The sequence below is a fragment of the Somniosus microcephalus genome, chromosome 16 (genome assembly GCF_052327205.1).
Source record: "Somniosus microcephalus isolate GS21.2 chromosome 16, FLI_Smic_1.0, whole genome shotgun sequence".
Lineage (NCBI taxonomy): Eukaryota > Metazoa > Chordata > Chondrichthyes > Squaliformes > Somniosidae > Somniosus > Somniosus microcephalus.
The window spans coordinates 42,272,295-42,292,509 of NC_141002.1; the positions used below are offsets into that span (position 1 = coordinate 42,272,295).

Below are 20,215 nucleotides of genomic sequence, written 5' to 3' on the forward strand. Positions count from 1 at the left end.
GGCGAGAGCAGGAGACGGCACCGATACAGTCATCAATGTACCGGAAAAGAGATGTGGGAGGGGACCTGAGTAGGACTGGAACAAAGAGTGTTCCACATATCCCACGAAAAGGCAGGCATAGCTGGGACCCATGCGGGTACCCATAGCAACACCTTTGATTTGGAGGAAATGAGTGGAGTCAAATGAGAAGTTGTTCAATGTCAGAACAAGTTCAGCCAGGTGGAGGAGGGTGGTGGTGGATGGGGACTGGTTGGGCCTCTGTTCAAGGAAGAAGTGGAGCGCCCTCAGGCCATCCTGGTGGGGGATGGAGGTGTAGAGGGATTGTACGTCCATAGTGAAAAGGAGGCGGTTGGGGCCAGGAAACTGTTAAGTGGCGGAGGGCATCCGAAGAGTCGCGGATGTAGGTGGGAAGAGACTGGACAAAGATAATTGATGGGTATTGATTTGCCTGGTGTCACAGTTGTGTTTACATTTAAAAATGTAAAAATAATGGTATTAGGTATGACCCTAAGGAGTATTGCTTTTGTGCTGTAATATGTCTTTTTTACAGGTGAATATTTTTAGAATTTACAGGATAGTTTTTTTGCTTTCACCAACAGGGAAATCCAATGTAATGGATGCTATCAGTTTTGTGATGGGCGAGAGAACTGCTAACCTCAGAGTGAAGCACATCAAGGATCTGATTCATGGTGCTCATATAGGGCATCCTGTGTCACCTACAGCAAGGGTCACCATGGTGTATGAAAAAGAAAATGGAGAGGAGCTAAGATTTACCAGAGCCATTATCGGTAATGTGGGGGGGGGGGGGGGGGGTGGGCGGTGTTGCTGTTCTGGTTGTAAGGTTTTCACATTACTGTCATTGTATCAGTTATAGTTTAATCACTATTTAGTGCACCTTTTAGTTGAGAATTGTGCTTCAGTAATCAGACCTGGTGATATCATTGAATCAGTTGCAGTTAAACGTTTTTGAAAAGCCAACCCCTTTGGGTCATCATGCTTCTCCTAGTAATCAGCTATATGGTGATAATTTGTGGACAGGGCTCCTTGTTATTATCTTTGGCATGTAAATGCATGCTCCAGAAAGTCAACACAAATGGAAGAAAATAAATTAAAAGTAAAAGCAATACACATCAAAACAGTATTAGAGGATGGGTGTTCTTAAGTTTATGTTACTCCTCAAAATAATAGGGTTCAAAGACCATTATTGAAATTATAGAAATTGAGCATACAGTGATGATTATTATTGGCAATAACTCCACATACACTTTATCAATATACTTGCGGCGATAACTTGTGAATAAAACATGTTATAGTTCTTGCTCGCGGTTCTTGGTGGCAAGACCTTAAATGAATTGAAAAGTATCTATTCTAACACTCACTTTTTAAACCTTTTTTCCACCCTGCTACATAGGAATACACATGTTTCTACATTACCTAATCCACATTGATCATTCAACAATGTCCTGGCCTTGCAGCACATAGATCATAACTGTCCTGCTTGGTGACCTGTCTTAATTCTCCAGGTCTATAGAGCCATGGCCCTGGTAGCACTCTCACCTCTGGGTCAGAAGGTTGTGAGTTCAAGTTCCACTCCAGAGACTGGAGCACAACATCTAGGCTGACAGTTGGTGCTGCACTGTTGCCGATGCCGCCTTTTGGATAGACATTAAACCGAGGCCCCATCTGCCTTCTTGGGTGGTGCTATTTCGAAGATGAACAGGATAATTCTTGGTCAATATTTATCCCTCAACCAACATCACTAAAAAAAACCCAGATTATCTGGTCATTATCGCATTGCTGTTTGTGGGACCTTGCTGCAAATTGGCTGCGTGTTTCCTATATTACAACAGTGACTACACTTCAAAAGTACATCATTGGTTGTAAAGCGCTTTGGGATGCCCTGAAGTCGTGAAAGACTATATAAATGCGAGTCTTTCTATCGTGTTTTTCAGGCAGATGCCTCTTCAAGGCTGGAGCTGACAAAGACAGCTTCCTTGTCCACTGCTGAATTTATCAGCTAAAGACTGTTTCTAATTAGTAAAGCTTTTAATTCCAAATGACTAATTATAGAATCATAGAATGGTTACAGCACAGAAGGAGGCCATTCAGCCTGTCGAACATTGAAACTCACTTAATAGGCAACTCTTAAGTTATTAATATAAAGAGACACCAAGATAATTTAATTAACCCTTTCCTTACAACAGGACATTAGCTTCTTTTTGTTTCGGTTAATCGTAAAGGGTGCCAGCTGATTTTTGGCCATAATGCATAATGTCCCTACAGTCTCAGCCAGCTTAACGATGGGCCACTACAGTTCACATCAGCATCCCTGGATTATGGAGGGGAGAAATTGGCCTAGGTTCCTGCTTCTGATTACGATAAAACAACCTCTGCTGCAAATGCTTGCATGAATTTGGCTGAGGACAGGACCAAGCTCAGGTACTATGCTCCCGTGGTAAAACAGCCTGCTGACACAGATTTTCCATGCTTATACACAGAGTGCAGTACCATGAAACCAGTTTGGAACTGTGCGTCAATATGAGAGTTGGGAGGGAAGAAAAGCAGATGGAAAATCTATCTTTGGGTTACTTTGTGTAGCAGGCTAATATAAGCAAAATGTATTGATGAAAATTAAGTGGAAGACTCAACTTTTTTTCAATATTGTCTGTCAGGAAATTCTTCCGAGTTCCGATTAACCGATCGAGCTCTCAGTCGTGCGGAATACATGAGTGAACTTGAGAAAATTGGCATTTTGCTGAAAGGCAGAAACTGTCTGGTGTTTCAGGTATTATGGAAAATAAGTCTTTCATTTTTATGTTTGATTATGGGATTCAAAGCAGACAAAGGGCAACATAATATTGGATTCTTATTTAGGAGACAGTCAAGATTGGAATTTAAGCTTAAATTTACACTCACTTCTGCCTAAGGAGACATGGTTGCCAGTTTAGGCTGCCTGCCTTGCAGAGAGAGATGAAAAATACCTGGAAATCCTTTTTCTGTAATAGTCAAGAATTTTGGTGAGTGATCACTGGGGGCTGGATTATTGTTTGCTTTTAAATAGAAGTATGGCTGCGCTAGGCTAGCTTTGGGATGAAAAAAAAAAAGTGAGTTTACAAATTCTGTTAAATGGAGTAATGAAAAATTCTGGTAGTAGTATTGAACATTTTTAGTTTTTGCATTGTCATCATCATTTCAGAAAAATATTCCTGCAAAATGAATGCCCTCCATTTTAGAATTTTTAAAAAAATCCTTGCGTTGCTCGCATTTAGTATCGAAGGTAAGGGTGGAGAGTTCAGTGGAAGATGGTGAAGGAGATTTGTTGAGGAGTTTGGAGTTTTTCTTGTTCCCCAATATGATCTTAGAGGAGTAATAAGACTTGAGATAAGAGGGGACCTGGGCAGAAAGTTAGCAAACTGGTCAACAGAACAGCAGTGAGAAATCTTCAAATATGGGATGGAGAGAGAAAAAAATGTATAGGCTGCATAGATAGAGATTAAAATAAACTGAAACTTAAAAAGGAGGCATATGATAAAATTGGAGCCAACAGTACTGTACTAAAAATCACAAGGAATTAGAAAGTATAGTGGGGATGTGAAAAAGCAGATTAGAAGTGAGAAAAGGAATATTAAAAAAAAAAGGCTAGAAGATAATATAAAAGGAAAAAGTAAGGGCCTTTTATAAGCATATAAAAAGAGAGGATATGACCACTCAGGGATGAAGGGGGAGTCTAATTGTAGAAGATGGCATTATGGCAGTGATACTAAATAAAATTTTGCATCAGTTTTTTACAAATGATGGTGGAATTGAGAGTACAGATATACTAGAGCAAGATATGGGGCAATTGTTAGAGAAAACTAAAGAAATAATTGTTTCAGAAAAGATTAGCAGAACTCAAGCTGATTAAGTCACTGGGCCCTAATGGCTTTTCAAAGACGACAGAGAGCAGATAACAGGGGCTCTGGTTGCAATTTTTCAATCTGCAAGTTGTACTGTGAATCATAGAATCGTAGAAATTTACGGCACAGAAGGAGGCCAATCGGCCCATCGTGTCTGTGCTGGCCGAACACAAGCTATCCAGTCTAATCCCGCTTTCCAGCTCTTGGTTTGTAGCCTTATAGATTCTGGCACTTCAAGTGCATATCCAAAATGCGATGAGGGTTTCTGACACTACCACCCTTTCAAGCAGTGAGTTCCAGACCCCCACCACCCTCTGGGTGAAAAACATTCTCCTCAACTCCCCTCCAATCCTTCTGCTGATTACTTTAAATCTGGTTATTAACCTCTCTACTAAGGGAAATAGGTCCTTCCTATTCACTCTGTCTAGGCCCCTCATAATTTTATACACCTCAATTAAGTCTCCCCTCAGCCTCCTCTGTTCCAAAGAAAACAACCCCAGCCTATCCAATCTCTCCTCATAGCTAAAAGTCTCCAGTCCTGGCAACATCCTCTGTACCCTCTCTAGCGAAACCTCATCTTTCCTGTAATGTGTTGACCAGAACTGTACATAGTACTCTAGCTGTGACCTAACTAGTGTTTTATACAGTTCAAGCATCACCTCCCTGCTCTTATATTCTATCCCTCAGCTAATAAAGAAAAGTATCCCGTATGGCTTCTTAACTACCTTATCTACCTGTCCTGCTACCTTCAGGGATCTGTGGACATGCACCTCCAAGGTCCCTCTGTTCCTCTACACTTCTCAGTATCCTACCATTTATTTTGTATTTCCTTGCCTTGTTAGCCCTCCCCAAATGCATTACCTCACACTTCTCTGGATTGAATTCCATTTGCCACTTTTCTGCCCACCTGACCAATCCATTGATATCTTCCTGCAGTCTACAGCTTTCTTCCTTGCTATCAACCACACGGCCAATTTTTGTATCATCTGCAAACTTCTTAATCATGCCCCCTACATTGAAGTCTAAATCATTGAGATATACCACAAAAAGCAAGGGACCTAGTACTGCGGAACCCCACTGAAAAACAGCCTTCCAGTCACAAAAATACTCATCAACCATTACCCTTTGCTTCCTGCCACTAAGCCCATTTTGGATCCAACTTGCCGCTTTCCCTTGGACCCCATGAGCTTTTACTTTCCTGACCAGTCTGCCATGTGCGACCTTTTTAAATGCCTTGCTAAAATCCATGTAGACTACATCAAATGCACTACCCTCATCGACCCTCCTTGTTACCTCCTCAAAAAATTCAATCAAGTTAGTCAGACACGACCTTCCCTTAACAAATCCACGCTGACTGCCCTTGATTAATCAGTGCCTTTCTAAATGACGATTTATACCGCCCCTCCTCCCTCTGCGCACATCATCTTCACTGCCTCCGCTCCCTCTCCCTAAGATACTCGAGCACGAGGGGGACTGCAAGTAGAGCCCCCATGACTGAGCAAGTGTGAGCAGAAGCTTTTAAATAAGAATGAAGGCATCTCCACTTGCAACAACACTCCGTTACCTTAGAGCCTTGAAAGAAGTTTATAAAGCTGCTGAAGTTGCAGAAAGTTGCATAGAGCCAGTCAAACTGCAGAAACGTGGCAGCTGCAAGTTGTTGCTGATAGAGCCTCTTCCCTGCTTGCCAATGCTTGCTCAGCTGGAGGCATGCGGTAAGTGGAGCGGCGAAGTCGACACTCGCAGATCGGGCATCAAGTGAGCATTGCACACTCACTGACTTCACGATTTGCATCATCTGCATAATTCTCATGAGTGCCGGCAGTGCGGCCGCCATTTTTCCCCCCGAATCTGGTGGTAATGGGTGGTGCTAAACCCCCGAAGTTTTATCCCCAACAGTTAAATTACGAGGAGATTTTACACACACTAGGATTGTATTTCCTGGAATTCAGAAAGTTAAGGGGTGATTTGATCTTAGTTTTCAAGATATTAAGGAGAACTTAATTTACGCAGCGAGTGGTTATGATCTGGAATGCACTGCCTGAAAGGGTGGTGGAGGCAGATTCAATCGTGGCTTTCAAAAGGGAATTGGATAAGTACCTGAAGGAAAAAAATTTGCAGGGCTACGGGGAAAGGGCAGGGGAGTGGGGCTAGCTGAAGTGCTCTTGCAGAGAGCCGACACGGGCTCGACGGGCCGAATGGCTTCCTTCTGAGCTGTAACCATTCTATAATTCTATGAACTGCTAGGGTAGATAGAGAGAAACTATTTCCGCTGGTTGGCGATTCTAGGACTAGGGGGCTGTGAGTCTTGAGTAGCCGATGTAACACCTTTCAATAAGTAAGGGAGGGATAAATTAGGTAACTATAGACCAGCATGGATTTGTTACAGGTAAGTCACATTTAACATATTTAATACATTTTTTTGAAGATATGACTGATTGGCTAGATAAGTGAAATGTAGTAGAATGAATGCATAGTGATTTTCAGAAGGTGTCTCTCACAAGGGGTGCAGGTGTATGTCATAAAAGGAAATCTAGGAGCATGAATAGAAAGTTGGTTGATGGTCATGAAAAGAATTACGCAAGTTACATAGAATCTACAGCACAGAAAGAGGCCATTCGGTCCAACTGCTCCACATGAGCCTCCTTCCACCCCTATCAGCATATCCTTTTCCTTTCTCCCTCATGTGATTATCTAGCTTCCCCTTAAATGCATCAATAGTGGAATTATGGTAAATAGATGTTAATTGGTTTGGAAGTGATGTACCCCAGGTCCTGGAGTTTCCACTTGATTGCGCTGGTTTTTTCGGTGCAATTTGTCCGAACTCGATGTAACTGGTGCAAGAGATCACGGAATTTGAAGTGCAAATTGCATGCAGCACAAATCGAGTTTCTGCGATCTTTTCTGTTAGTTTTAAATACATTGTGCTTAATCTTCTCTGTTCGAGTAAAACAGTCCTAATATTTTAAGCCTTTATCATAACTAGAATCATGCTAGTTAATCTTAGCTACAGCATTCCTATGGCTCTAATATATTTCCTATAATAATGGGGGTCCAAAACAGCACGCAATCCTCAACTCCGATTCAATTGTGTATGGGGTGGCACTGGGATAAGAAAGGAGAACATGTGAGCTGCAATAAGTATAACTGAGCAGCAGAAAGAAAGAAATACAGAAACAAGGGAGACTAGACGAAGCACAAACTCTGCAAGGATACCTATTTTACAAGTGACATTTGGTAAAATTACTAAACCTCCAAAAATGCATTTTATTTCAAAACGGTACTAGCTACACAAATTCTGGAGTGTGCTTACTTGTTTTGATTTCATAATAAACTTTTGCATCAATGCTGAAAGGAGATGCCAACTAACTGTTGCCCTTTGTTTCACTGTCTTTGGAGTGATGTATGACCATTGTTATATTGCACATTTCAATTAATTTGTGAGCTTTCAGAGATTGTTCTTTCTCACTTTCGCTTCACGGAAGTTAGGGATTTTCTTACTGAGTACAGGTGTTCTGATCAGATTACTAATGACATGAAGTCGTTTGACATCACACATCTTAAGCAATCCCAGCAGGTAGTTTGCTTTTGTTGAGTATCTGCTATCAGCAAACCATTCCCAAGTGCCTAATGTATATTTGCGCAGAGCCACCTTGTTTAAAGTGCGATCAGAACTCTTAAGTACATAGCTCCTCGGAAAGGCTGGGATTAGTACACGAGCGGGAATGGGTGAAATCTTTACTTAAAGTTGGTTGCAGGAGTCTGTTGACCTGCTGCAGGAAACATAGAAAAATAGGAGCAGGAGTAGGCCATTCAGCCCTTTGAGCCTGTTCCGCCATTCAATATGATCACGGCTGATCCTCTATCCCAATACCATATTCCCGTTCTCTCCCCATACCCCTTGATGCCTTTTGTGTCTAGAAATCTATCTATCTCCTTCTTAAATATATTCTGTGACTTGGCCCCCACAGCCTTCTGTGGTAGAGAATTCCACAGGTTCACCACCCTCTGAGTGAAGAAATTTCTCCTCATCTCAGTCCTAAATGTCCTACCCCGTATCCTGAGACACTGACCCCTCGTTCTAGACCCCCCAGCCAGGGAAAACATCCTCCCTGCATCCAGTCTGTCTAGCCCGGTCAGAATTTTATACGTTTCAATGAGATCCAAGCTGAGCAGGAGATCCAAGCTGACAATCCTCCAGACCAGCCCTATTAAAAATTGCCGTTTGGATAAATCCCCTGCTTGGTAAGCACTGTCACATTGTTTTGCAGACCCCCTGGAAAGTCTATACGGATCCCAGTTTGAGAACCACTATGTTAGGCCACAGTTAGAGTGCTGTGTGCAGTTTTGGACACCCTACTATAGAAAGGACATTAAAGTCATAAAGAGCACACAATGTAAATTTACCACAGTTATGCCAGGGATGGGAATTATATTTATGAAAAGCTTGGGATACTGGGACAACTTCAATTGGAGTGGAGACTAAAAGAAGATTTAATAAAGGTTTTTAAATTATGAAGGGTTTTGATAGCGTTAATAGGAAATTACTGTTTTCTCTGGTTGAGGGTTTATCAATTTATAATTGTCACTGAGAGTGAGGAGAGCATAGGAGAAGTTTCTTTATGTAGTGGGTTATTAGAGCATGAAATACTTTGCCGCAGAAAGTACAGGAAACTTTGTGATATCCGGCACCGACAGGACCGAGCTGTTGCCGATCTATCAAAACTGCCGGACATACAAAGTTAATGTTGAAGCATACGGAGGTTTTCATCTCCGTATCTGACAACAAACACTGTTGCTTAGCAACAGCTTCTAAACAGTCGGCTGCAGCTGCAAGCGTCTCTAGCTGAAGCTGTTGCTATAGCTACAGACCTTGCAGTGCCTGGCTGGGGAAAAAAAAGCAATGAGAACTAAAAAAAACTTATAGAAAACGGCTCCTGATTTTTGCCGTTAGCTCGAGTATTCCGGACATATAACCTCCAGATAAACCAAAGTTTCCTGTAATTGAGTCCAATACCATTGCATCTTTTAAGAGAACATTTGGTAAATATTTGAAGCAGAGAAAGATACAGGGCTATCTGAAGGAAGCAGGGTAGTGTGATTAGTTTTGGATTGCTCTAGCAAAGAGCTGGCGCAGACGCAATGGGCCGAATAGCCGCCTGTGCTATGGAAAAGAAACAGTGTTAAGCCTTGAGGTGATCGGGCCATATTTGCTAGCGCAGTATAGTACAGCTTATGGGGGAAAAATAAAATGTAATATAAATGAAATAGTGAGTTAAAGACAAACCCAGGTGGTAAAGTGTAATAAGATTTCTGTGTTGGTGTTTGCAAGGTACGCAACAACAAAATATTTCACTAAAAGCGGCAATTGAAATCATTTATTTTGGTAGTATTTTGTTGGATATTTATATAATTCACTAATTATCCAGAGTCAAGTTTTAACATACTATATTTATACTGTAGGGAGCTGTGGAGAACATAGCAATGAAGAAACCCAAAGAGAGAACTCAACTGTTTGAACAAGTTAGCAACTCAGGGGAACTGTCTAATGAATATGACAAGAAGAAGAAAGAAATGATGAATGCGGAAGAAGAAGCTCGATTCAACTACAACAAAAAGAAAAATGTGACAGTTGAGCGCAAACATGCAAAGCAAGAGAAAGAAGAGGTAATTTAAAGTTGCATTGCCTATTTTTCTGTTTAAAGAAAACAGCTTGCGCAGAAATGGTCAGAAATGGAAATGGTGACTCCAGGTGGTTCAGAGGTTAATGTCGTATACGAACCAGGAAGCTCCAGGTGCTCTGCTCTCGGAAATCCCGGCTGCTTTCAAACCACGTTCCTCTACTTTACCATGCTGGGTTCCTGACCCACTCTTTTCTCCCATGATGCTGGGTGGGTGCTTCAGCCCTGCTTTCCTCGGCTCCATGACGATGGTTTCTGCAATACTTGCTGCCAATCTTCCCTCTAATTTTTTTTTGTACTGAGTGGGCCACGAACTCCTTTGAGCGCGACCTTTTCATCCGTGGGCAAATTTTACTACAACAACAACCTTTACACCAACAACGACAGCAGCCACTTAAAAGCCTATATACAGTAATGCCATATTGCCACTCCACCGTCTCAAATCATGAGACAATCAGACACGGTTCGATACAAGTTTAACATAACTTCCCTGCTTTTGAATTCTATTCCTCTAGAAATTAACCCCAGTGCTTTATTTGCACTTTTATGGCTTTTTTAACCTGCGTTGCTACTTTTAATGATTTGTGAATCTATACCCCTAGATCCCTTTGCACCTCTACTCCATTTAGACTCTTATTTTCCAAGGAGTATGTAGCCTCCTTATTCCTCCGACCAAAATGCACCAACTCACACTTATCTATATGGAAATTCACTTGTCACTTATTGCTCATTTTGCAACTTTGTTTACAGTAAAATTACTTTCCCGTATTTTTTTCCGGCTTTAAACAGTTTTCCAAATTTAAAAAAACCTCATATTTTTGTTTCTGACAAAGGCAACCTTCGTTGCCCCAGGCGGTTTGAATTCTTCAGCAGACAGATGTGCTAATTGGGTTGCCCTGTAGAAAGTGAGGTGCCTCAACATTTCTAAATATATAAATCTGACGCCAAAATTCTGATTTTCAAAAGTAAACTCCAATTTTCCCCACTTTTTATGTTGTTACAGTTTTTATGAACTTTCATCAGCAACAAGACTAAAACCATTACTATTAAAAAGTAGCAAATAAAAGTAGGTTAAATTGTGTTAATCACTCTTCTGCTAAAATGCTTCCTTGCTTCTCCTAATGAATGAAAGCCTGATCTTACAAACCCATCTGCAGTAGGATCAATTTATTTTAAAAAGTGGATTCACGTACAGCTCAAAATTCGCACATACTTGTTTCTCATAGAGGCATGTGTGGTTGACTCTTAACTGCCCTCTAAAATGGCCCAGCAAGCCACTCGGTTGTAAAGAACCGCCACGAAACACAATAATAAGAATGAAACCGGATGGAAGGAGTGGCCCTGGGACTCCTCAACATTGACTCCGGACCCCATGAAGTCTCATGGCTTCAGGTCAAACCTCCTGCTGATTACCACCTTCCACCCTCCCTCAGCTGATGAATCAGTACTCCTCCATATTGAACACCACTTGGAAGAAGCACTGAGAGTAGCATAGGCACAGAACGTACTCTGGGTGGGGGACTTCAATGTCCATCACCAAGAGTGGCTCGGTAGCACCACGACTGACCGAGCTAGCCGAGTCCTGAAGGACATATCTGCCAGTCTGGGTCTGCGACAGGTGGTGAGAGAACCAACACAAGGGAAAAACCTAATTGACCTCGTCTTCACTAATCTACCTGTCGCAGATGCTTCTGTCCATGACAGTATTGGTAGCAGTGACCACCGCACAGTCATTCTGGAGACAAAGTCTTGTCTTCACCCTCCATCATGTGTGGCACTACCATTGTACTAAATGATGGATAGATTCAGAACAGATCTAGCAGCTCAAAACTGGGCATCCATGAGGTGCTGTGGGCCATCATCAGCAGCAGAATTGTATTCCACCACAATCTGTAAGCTCATCACCTGGCATATCCCTCACTCTACCATTACCATCAAGCCAGGGGACCACTCTGGTTCAATAAGGAGTGTAGAAGAGCATGCGAGGAGCAGCACCAGACGTATCTAAAAATGAGGTGCCAACCTGGGGAAGCTGCAGCACAGGACTATGTGCATGCTAAAAAGCGGAAGCAGCATGCTATAGACAGGGCTAAGCGATCCCACAATCAACGGATCAGATCAAAGCTCTGCAGTCCGGCCACATCCAGTCGTGAATGGTGGTGGACCATTAAACAACTAACTGGAGGAGAAGGCTGATATACCTATCAATTCATCCAATGAAAAGCGACGAGTTAAGATAGTAACTATAGGTTTTTATTGGCTAAATAACAGAGCCCACCCTCGTGGGTGATCGGGTCCAACAAGGAGGAATACCAGTCAGTCGACCACCTTTATACCTGGGCAAGCAGGCGGAGTCATGGGCGGAGTCAGCTGTGGTCAGCCCAGGTATAACAGCGTGACAAGAGGTGACCTTGTGTAGTGATACAACAGTGTAAACAGTGATAACCATAGTGTAACGATATAAACAGTGATAACCATAGTGTAACGATAGTGAACGATAAAAGTGGTTTACCACAAAGGCTTCATGAATCTCCCCATCCTCCATGATGGTGGAGCCCAGCACGTGAGTGCAAAAGACAAAGCTGAAGCGTTTGCAACCATCTTCAGCCAGAAGTGCCAAGTGGATGATCCATATCTGTCTACTCCTGAGGTCCCCACCATCACAGAAGCCAGTCTTCAGTCAGTTCGATTCATTCCACGTGATATCAAGAAACGGCTGAGCGCACTGGATACAGCAAAGGCTATGGGCCCTGACAACATCCCGGCTATCGTGCTGAAGACTTGTGCTCCAGAGCTAGCCAAGCTGTTCCAGTACAGCTACAACACTGGCATCTATCCGACAATGTGGAAAACTACCCATGTATATCCTGTCCACGAAAAGCAGGAGAAATCCAACCCGGCCAATTACCGCCCCATCAGTCTACTCTCAATCATCAGCAAAGTGATGGAAGGCGTTATCAACAGTGCTATCAAGCGGCACTTACTCACCAATAACCTGCTCACTGATGCCCAGTTTGGGTTCCGCAAAGACCACTCGGCTCCCGACCTCATTACAGCCTTGGTCCAAACATGGACAAAGGAGCTGAATTCCAGAGGTGAGGGGAGAGTGACTGCCCTTGACATCAAGGCAACATTTGACCGAGTGTGGCATCAAGGAGTCCTAGTAAAACTGAAGTCAATGGGAATCGGGGGAAAACGCTCCACTGGTTGGAGTCATACCTAGCACAAAGGAAGATGGTTGTGGTGGTTGAAGGTCAATCATCACAGCCCCAGAACATTGCTGCAGGTGTTCCTCAGGGCAGTGTCCTAGACCCAACCATCTTCAGCTGCTTCATCAATGACCTTCCCTCCAACATAAGGTCAGAAATGGGGATGTTCGCTGCTGACTGCACAGTGGTCAGCGCCATGCATAGCTCCTCAGGTAATGAAGCAGTCCATGCCCGCAAGCAACAAGACATGGACAACGTTCTGGCTTAGGCTGATAAGTGGCAGGTAACATTCGTGCCACAAAAGTGCCAGGCAGTGACTATCTCCAACAAGCGAGAGTCTATAACCACCTCCCCTTGACATTCAACAGCATTACCATCGCTGAATCCCCCACCATCAACATCCTGGGGGGTCACCATTGACGAGAAACTTAACTGGACCAGCCACATAAATACTCTGGCAACAAGAGCAGGTCAGAGGCTAGGTATTCTGCGGCGAGTGTCTCGCCTCCTGACTCCCCAAAGCCTTTCCACCATCTACAAGGCACAAGTAAGGAGTGTGATGGAATACTCTCCACTTGCCTGGATGAGTGCAGCTCCAACAACACTCAAGAAGCGCAACACCATCCAGGACAAAGCAGCCCGCTTGATTGGCACCACATCCGCCACCTTAAACATTCACTCCCTCCACCACCAGCGTACCGTGGCTGCAGTGTGTACCATCTACAAGATGCACTGCAGCAACTCGCCAAGGCTTCTTCGGCAGCACCTCCCAAACCTGCGACCTCTTCCACCTAGAAGGACAAGAGCAGCAGGCGCATGGAAACACCACCACCTCCAAATTCCCCTCCAAGTCACACATCATCCTGACTTGGAATTATATCGCCGATCCTTCATCGTTGCTGGGTCAAAATCCTGGAACTCCCTACCTAACCACTGTGGGAGTACCTTCACCACATGGACTGCAGCGGTTCAAGAAGGCGGCTCACCACCACCTTCTCAAGGTCAATTAGGGATGGGCAATAAATGCTGGCCTTGCCAGCGACGCCCACATCCCATAAATGAATTTTAAAAAAAACCTCTCACTCGCTATCACTGTTATGCAATGGCAACAACTAACCGCACAGGGAGGGACCTTGGTATTGGCACCTCACTCCATTTTTGTCTCCCTCTAAGCATCTATGTTATGGATTCTCTACACTCACTCCACCATTCTCGCTCAAACTCCACTTGTCTTCCTCATTGCAGGAAACGAGAGCCCACAATAAGAGGGAGAGGGGCAGGACAGGAGGAGGGCACCTTCCATGGTGCACTTGACCACCGCTGAGGTGGCTGCATTCGACATTGTCGGAGGTGCTGAGGAGCTGGAAGTGGGGGATGTAGAGATGGGCGCAGTAGAGCAAGCTGGTGACAGAATAGATTTGCAACCCTCTCATTTAGATTGCATGAGTGATTGATATGGCATCTGATCATACAGATTGAGTTCTGATCATCTGCACAATGGGATGTGTGCTACATTAATATCACATGTCTAACTCATGTCTTAACTCCCCCACAGGACCAGCGAGAGCCCCCCTCCCCACTGTCCAGGAGGAAGAGCTGGAAGACTCCTCAGAGGAAGCTGCAACCTCTGAGGATGCAGCATCAGCAAAATTTAGCGCACCCAGCACCAGCGTAGAGACGCGCACCTCAGCGGGTCATTCGCGAGATAAACTAATGTTGTCACCTGGTGTAGCACAGCTCACAAGTGATCATCAGCAGATGGTGGAGACGGACAACAGAGGAGAGTCCTTGTCGGAGATCACTGGATGCTCCTAGCTCTGCTCAGCTGCATGTGGACGCTGTGCCTCTGGGGCCATCCAGAAAGAGAGCGGTGCTGGAACTTCAGGAACAAGTGCAGGAGTCTCTGACGGGGTTTGCAACAACTGTAACTGCGAGTGTGCAGAGAATGGAGGAGTCCATCTCAAACATGAGCAATGCCATGGTGTCCTCCAATGGCGAATGTAGGTGCCGCCATGGAAAGGATGGCAACCTCCATGGAGGACATAAATCGCCAGACGTAAATGAACATGGTGACTCTTTTAAATAGCTGGTCATCTATGGAGGATAGATGGGCATTTATTGAGAGGAACCAGAGGTACATGGACGTCCCCGTTATGAGGACTGTCAGTACAGAGACGGGTCCTCATGGCCCCACTGATGTGTAGCAAGGTGCGCTCCAGCTACTCGCTAGCAGTGACGTGCAGGTGACCCATGAGAACGATGTTGGTGGCAGACAACAAGGAAGTGTGGGCTCCTCTCCAAGCGCGCTCACTTTCATGCCACTGTGGAGCCCAATTCCTCACCCAGCTGAGATGGCCGTCTCAGCACAGCACAGCTGCAGGAGGAGCAGACTGTTGCCGAGCCTTCCCAGGCTCCCAAACCCAGAGGACGCCCGCCAAAGACATCGAAGCAGGCGCAACATGGAAGTGAACAAAGTACCTCAACATCTGCTGAAGCCACAGGGGAAGCACCACGTAGAAGCAGATGTAAGAGAAAGTTAACACACAAATAGTCACAAGGGTAGTCACTTGGGCATTTTGATATAAAACAAAGTTAAAGATTGTCATCGTTATTTCAATTGTAATAAAGAGATGCGATGGCAAACTTCAAAGAGTTGGCCGATCTGTGCTCAGAAATGGAAGTATCATAGTGAGTGGTCAGAGCGCCTTTCATCTGTAATGATGGTGCTGAGAGTGATAGGAAACCACAGTTTATTGTACAAATGCTATATGGTGTGTTAAGGAGGTCGGACAGACACTTATTTCCATGTGCCAGCCACATGTGTTGGCTGCGCAAATTTAGCGAATCTGGCATGGATTAGTGCATCCCATGCCTCATGGCCAGCAATGTGCTCGCGTGCTGGTGGAACTGGCACATGCACCTCCGCAAGGTCTTCCTCATCTGCATCCTCCTCTGAGGAGGAGAAGGAGGCTGTGTGCTGAGCCACTTGTTCCTCACGCAGCGGTAAGCCATGCTGCTGTGCGATGTTGTGCTATGCACAGCAGACCACGATGATTCTGGAGACTCTGGCTGGTGAGTACTGTAGGGCTCCACCGGATCTTTCCAGGCATCTGGATCACATTTTGAGCAAGCCGAAGGTTTGCTCTATGATGTTTCTGGTGGAAATGTGGCTCACATTGTAGCGTTCCTCAGCTTTGTTTGATGGCCTCCTCATCAGTGTCAGTAGCTACGTCTTCAGGGGATAGCCCTTGTCTCCAAGGAGCCATCCGGAAAGTTGGGTTGGCGGATTGAACAGCTGAGTCACACTAGACTGCCGCGTGATTAACGAGTCATGGCAACTGCCAGGGTGCTTTGCGTAAACATTCATAATGTTCTTCCTGTGGTTACACATCAGCTGTACGTTAAGGGAGCGGAAGCCCTTGCGGTTGACAAATACAGTTGGGTTGTGATGGGGTGCCCTAATGGCCACGTATGCAGTCTATGACTCCCTGCACCCTTGGGAAGCCCGCCATAATTGCAAAGCCAACCGCACGCGTGGTTACACTTGCTTCATCCGTAGAGAAGTAGATGTAATTGTGTGACTTTGCAAAGAGGGCATCGGTAACCTGCGTGATGCAAGTGTGTGCGGCCGATCGGGAAATGCTGCTGATCCCTGGAAGCAGCCTGAAGCAAAGACGTTGAGTGCGGTGGTGACTTTGTCAGCCACTGGTAAGGAGTGTCCAACCGCTCCTCTGGGCTGCAGGTGTTGGTGCAACATTGCAGATGTGCGACTACCTCTCACAGAAACATAGAAGATAGGAGCAGGAGTAGGCCATTCGGCCCCTTGAGCCTGCTCCGCCATTTAATGAGATCATGGCTGATCATCCAAATTCAGTACCATGTCCCTGCTTTCTCCCCATATCCCTTGATCCCTTTAGCCTTAAGAAATATATCTTAACTCCTTCTTGAATATAATGAATTGGCCTCAACTGCCTTTTGTGGTAGAGAATTGCACAGGTTCACCACTCTCTGGGTGAAGAAATTCTTCCTCATCTCTGTCCTAAATGGCTTACCCCTTTAGACTGACCCCTGGTTCTGGACTCCCCGCCATTGGGAACATCCTTCTTGCATCTAGTCTGTCTAGTCCTGTTAGAATTTTATAAGTTTCAATGAGATCCCCTCTCATTCTTCTAAACTCCAGCGAATATAAGCCCAATCAACCCAATCTCTCCTCATACGTCATTCCTGCCATCCCAGGTATCAGTCTGGTGAATCTTCGCTGCACTCCCTCCATGGCAAGAACATCCTTCCTCAGATAAGGCGACCAAAATTGCACGCGGAAGTCTCGGCCTCCATTGGCACTGCTGCTCACTAATGTTGAGGAAGCTCATCCTCGGCCTGTAAACCGTGTGTTGGGGGTATCTCCTGCGGCGCGGAGCAGCTCTGCGCTGATGCCTTCTGCCTTGTGCAGCATCAGGTGGCGAGGAGAAGGTTGGCGCTCCTGCCGATTCTGAGGACCAGGATGAGAGGGTATAAATGGTTCCCATTCTACTGGTATATATCTCAGTTGAGGAATAGATGTTATAAGTGCTCAGTCAATGCGAGGAGAGGGTTTTCCAAGGAGGTCAAAGTGCATATGGATCTCAGCTTAAACACAAGCTCAATAGACCTGCAAAATGTGTTCCAAAACCTCAAAACACAAAGTTCTGATATCTGAAAGTCAGCCATGTTACAGGTCTGCTTTTATGCTGCAGGAGCAGCTGTCAAGAATTCAGGTAGTTGCTGAACACGACACAATCAGCTGGCGTGTGTGTTGCACGATGTGCAACACACTGAAAATGTAGTAAAATGGGATTATCTAGGCTGTTAACTGCCTTAAGTGCCTCTTTCGCGTTTGGTGTCGGGTCTGATCGGGACTCGCAGACCCGACACTTTGCAAAGTTGCGTAGAGGCGGGATGGCGGCGGGTTCACAACCCGCCGTCAATCATTTAGATTTTCACTGCTGATACGCCCTCAGCGCCAGCAAAATTGCGGCCTAAGAAACAATAGATTAAAATGTGATTGAAAAACAATACTGGAAGTTAAAAGATTTATTTAAATTGTTGCAAAACTCTCTCGGCTACAGTTGAACAATGCCATTGAGTTCCTGGGTTTAATTGCTATATTATTTTAGAGCTGTCCAGTCGTGGCTCAGTTGGTAGCACACTCGCCTCTTGAGTCAGCAACTTGAGCACAAAAATCTAGGCTGATACTCCAGTTCAGTACTGAAGGAGTGCTGCACAGTTGGAGGTGTCGTCTTTCAGATGAGACATTAAAACTGAGGCCTCAGCTGCTCTCTCAGGTGGACGTAAAGATCCCACAGCACTATTTTGAAGAAGAGCAGGAGAGTTCTCCCCGGTGTCCTGGCCAATATTTATCCCTCAATCAACTTCAGTAAAAACAGATTATCTGGTCATTATCACACTGCTGTTTGTGGGAGCTTGCTGTGCACAAATTGCTGCTGCATTTCCTTCATTTTGACTGCACTTCAAAAAAAGTACTTCATTGGTTGTAAATCACTTTGGGATGTCTGGTAGTTGTGAAAGGGGCTATATAAATGCACGTCTTTATCTATTTTATTTTTTTAATTGCTTACTGGGCCAAGTGTCTGCTGTGGACGTTCCACTCAGTAAAACCCAGCAGAACAGAAGTGGCCCAAAAAGGTAAGTGCTAAAATTATTTTTGTTGGGCCAGGAGGAGCAGGAGTGCTCCTCTGGGCCCCACAAGAATAATGTGGTCGCTGCCACCCCAGGCTCCACCTACTCCAAAATTACAAACCCGCTCACCGCCCCTACCCCCAACCAATCCCAGACTTGCCATTTTGCCGGCTAGGTCAGCCTCGGGGTCATCCAATACTGCATTGGCCCAAAGCCAGCAAATGGCATCAGGATGCTTGGTTAGCGCCACAATCTGCTGCATATGTTAATGAGGCCCGGCTCTCAAAATGGACCAGGCTTCCTGCTGGCACTATTGGACAGCTGGCTGACACACTGCTGGTCCGATGTTAGATAGTTGAAATCTACCCTCGGTACAAATGTTTGCTGTCTAAACAAATGCATGATACCACATTACATAAAAATGTTTTGCTTTGATATGCTAGATTTTTTACTACTTTGTTTATATGTTTAGAACAGAGCAATAACATTTAGTGATCATTTCATTTTGTTTTTGATATTTTAATAATGAATACTTTCACACTAAATATATTTTTCTTATGATTGAATGCTTAGGCAGATTGTTACCAAATGTTGATAGAAGAACTGGAAGAAAGCAGGATTCAGTTGCAACTCTTCCTTTTGTATTATAATGAGATGTTTATAGAAAATCTTGGCAATGATCTACAAGCAAGCAATAAAGTTATAAATAGTCAGAAAATAAGGCAGGCCACAGCAGAGGAAGAATTGAGAGCCATGAAAAAAGAGTTCGGTAAACTGAACCGAGAGCTGCAGCAAATAGAGAAGGAGATAAAGTAAGCTGTTGTACCTTAATGCAATCAAAATATACTTTTGAATATTGAACTGCCAATCATAGTTACTGCTTGGATTTTACAAACAAAATGGTTGAGATGGTAGATCTGTTTTTCATATGATAACTGACCATGTGATGTTGGATCACGTGACTTCCACAAGCGTTATTGGATTTATTTTCTATAGGTTGGGTCCCCTGTAGCTGAGAATCTTTATTTGTGGTTTTGCGCCAGCAGCTGTTGTGTGAGAAGTTCCAAGAAGCAGGAGGCCACCCATAAACAGGCGAAGAGGGGAAACCGAGGGCGAGGAAAAGGGGAAACCATTCTCTCCATCTCTTTTCCCCCCCAGCCCCCATACCTAGTCTCTATCTTTCCCCGAGCCCACATTCCCTGGTCTCCCTCTCTCAGTCCCCAGTTTTCCTAGTCCTCCCAACTCTTGAGCCTCCTGCAATTTCAGGCCCCTGAGTCCCCCCTCATGAGCGGCAGTTCCTGGCTTTTGTGGAATGGGGAGTTCTTTATCCAGCATCCATAGCAGCCGAGAAACCCCTCTATCTCTGGTATAGAGCTGTGTAAGCATTCAGGCCCAGAGATAGAGCGGTTTCTCTGCCACTGTGGATGCTGGGTAAAAAGAGCTCTATTCCACAAAAGCCATTTTTTTCACCTGATGCCACCTCGTGCTTACCTATGTGTTCCTTGTTTTAAGTTGCAAACTGATTTAGTGCATTGACAGCTGTTCGTAATCAGCGAGTGTCTAGTTTATGGGTTCAGCTTGTATCTGTTATAATTAAGTTATTTGGGACTGTCAATAAGTGTCCTTTCTTGGGGGGCATCCGTTTGTACAAATTTCACTATATCCCCACGTTAGTGACACACCTATTGAAGGTGGTTCTTTATAGTGCATGATAACTACAAAAGTTTCAAAACAGAAATTTTATTATTTACTTAGG

At 44.6% G+C, this 20,215-nt stretch overlaps 1 protein-coding gene across 1 annotated transcript in view; it reads left to right on the top strand.

Annotated features, from left to right (window-relative positions):
- Window positions 1–20,215, top strand: part of LOC147106104 (structural maintenance of chromosomes protein 1B-like) — a 172,432-nt gene that overhangs the window by 2,797 nt on the left and 149,420 nt on the right. The window contains exons 2-5 of the mRNA XM_086008868.1: window positions 600–788; window positions 2,673–2,785; window positions 9,357–9,560; window positions 19,033–19,271. Coding sequence (XP_085864994.1) covers window positions 600–788; window positions 2,673–2,785; window positions 9,357–9,560; window positions 19,033–19,271 — 745 coding nt within the window. The remainder of the gene's footprint in view (window positions 1–599; window positions 789–2,672; window positions 2,786–9,356; window positions 9,561–19,032; window positions 19,272–20,215) is intronic.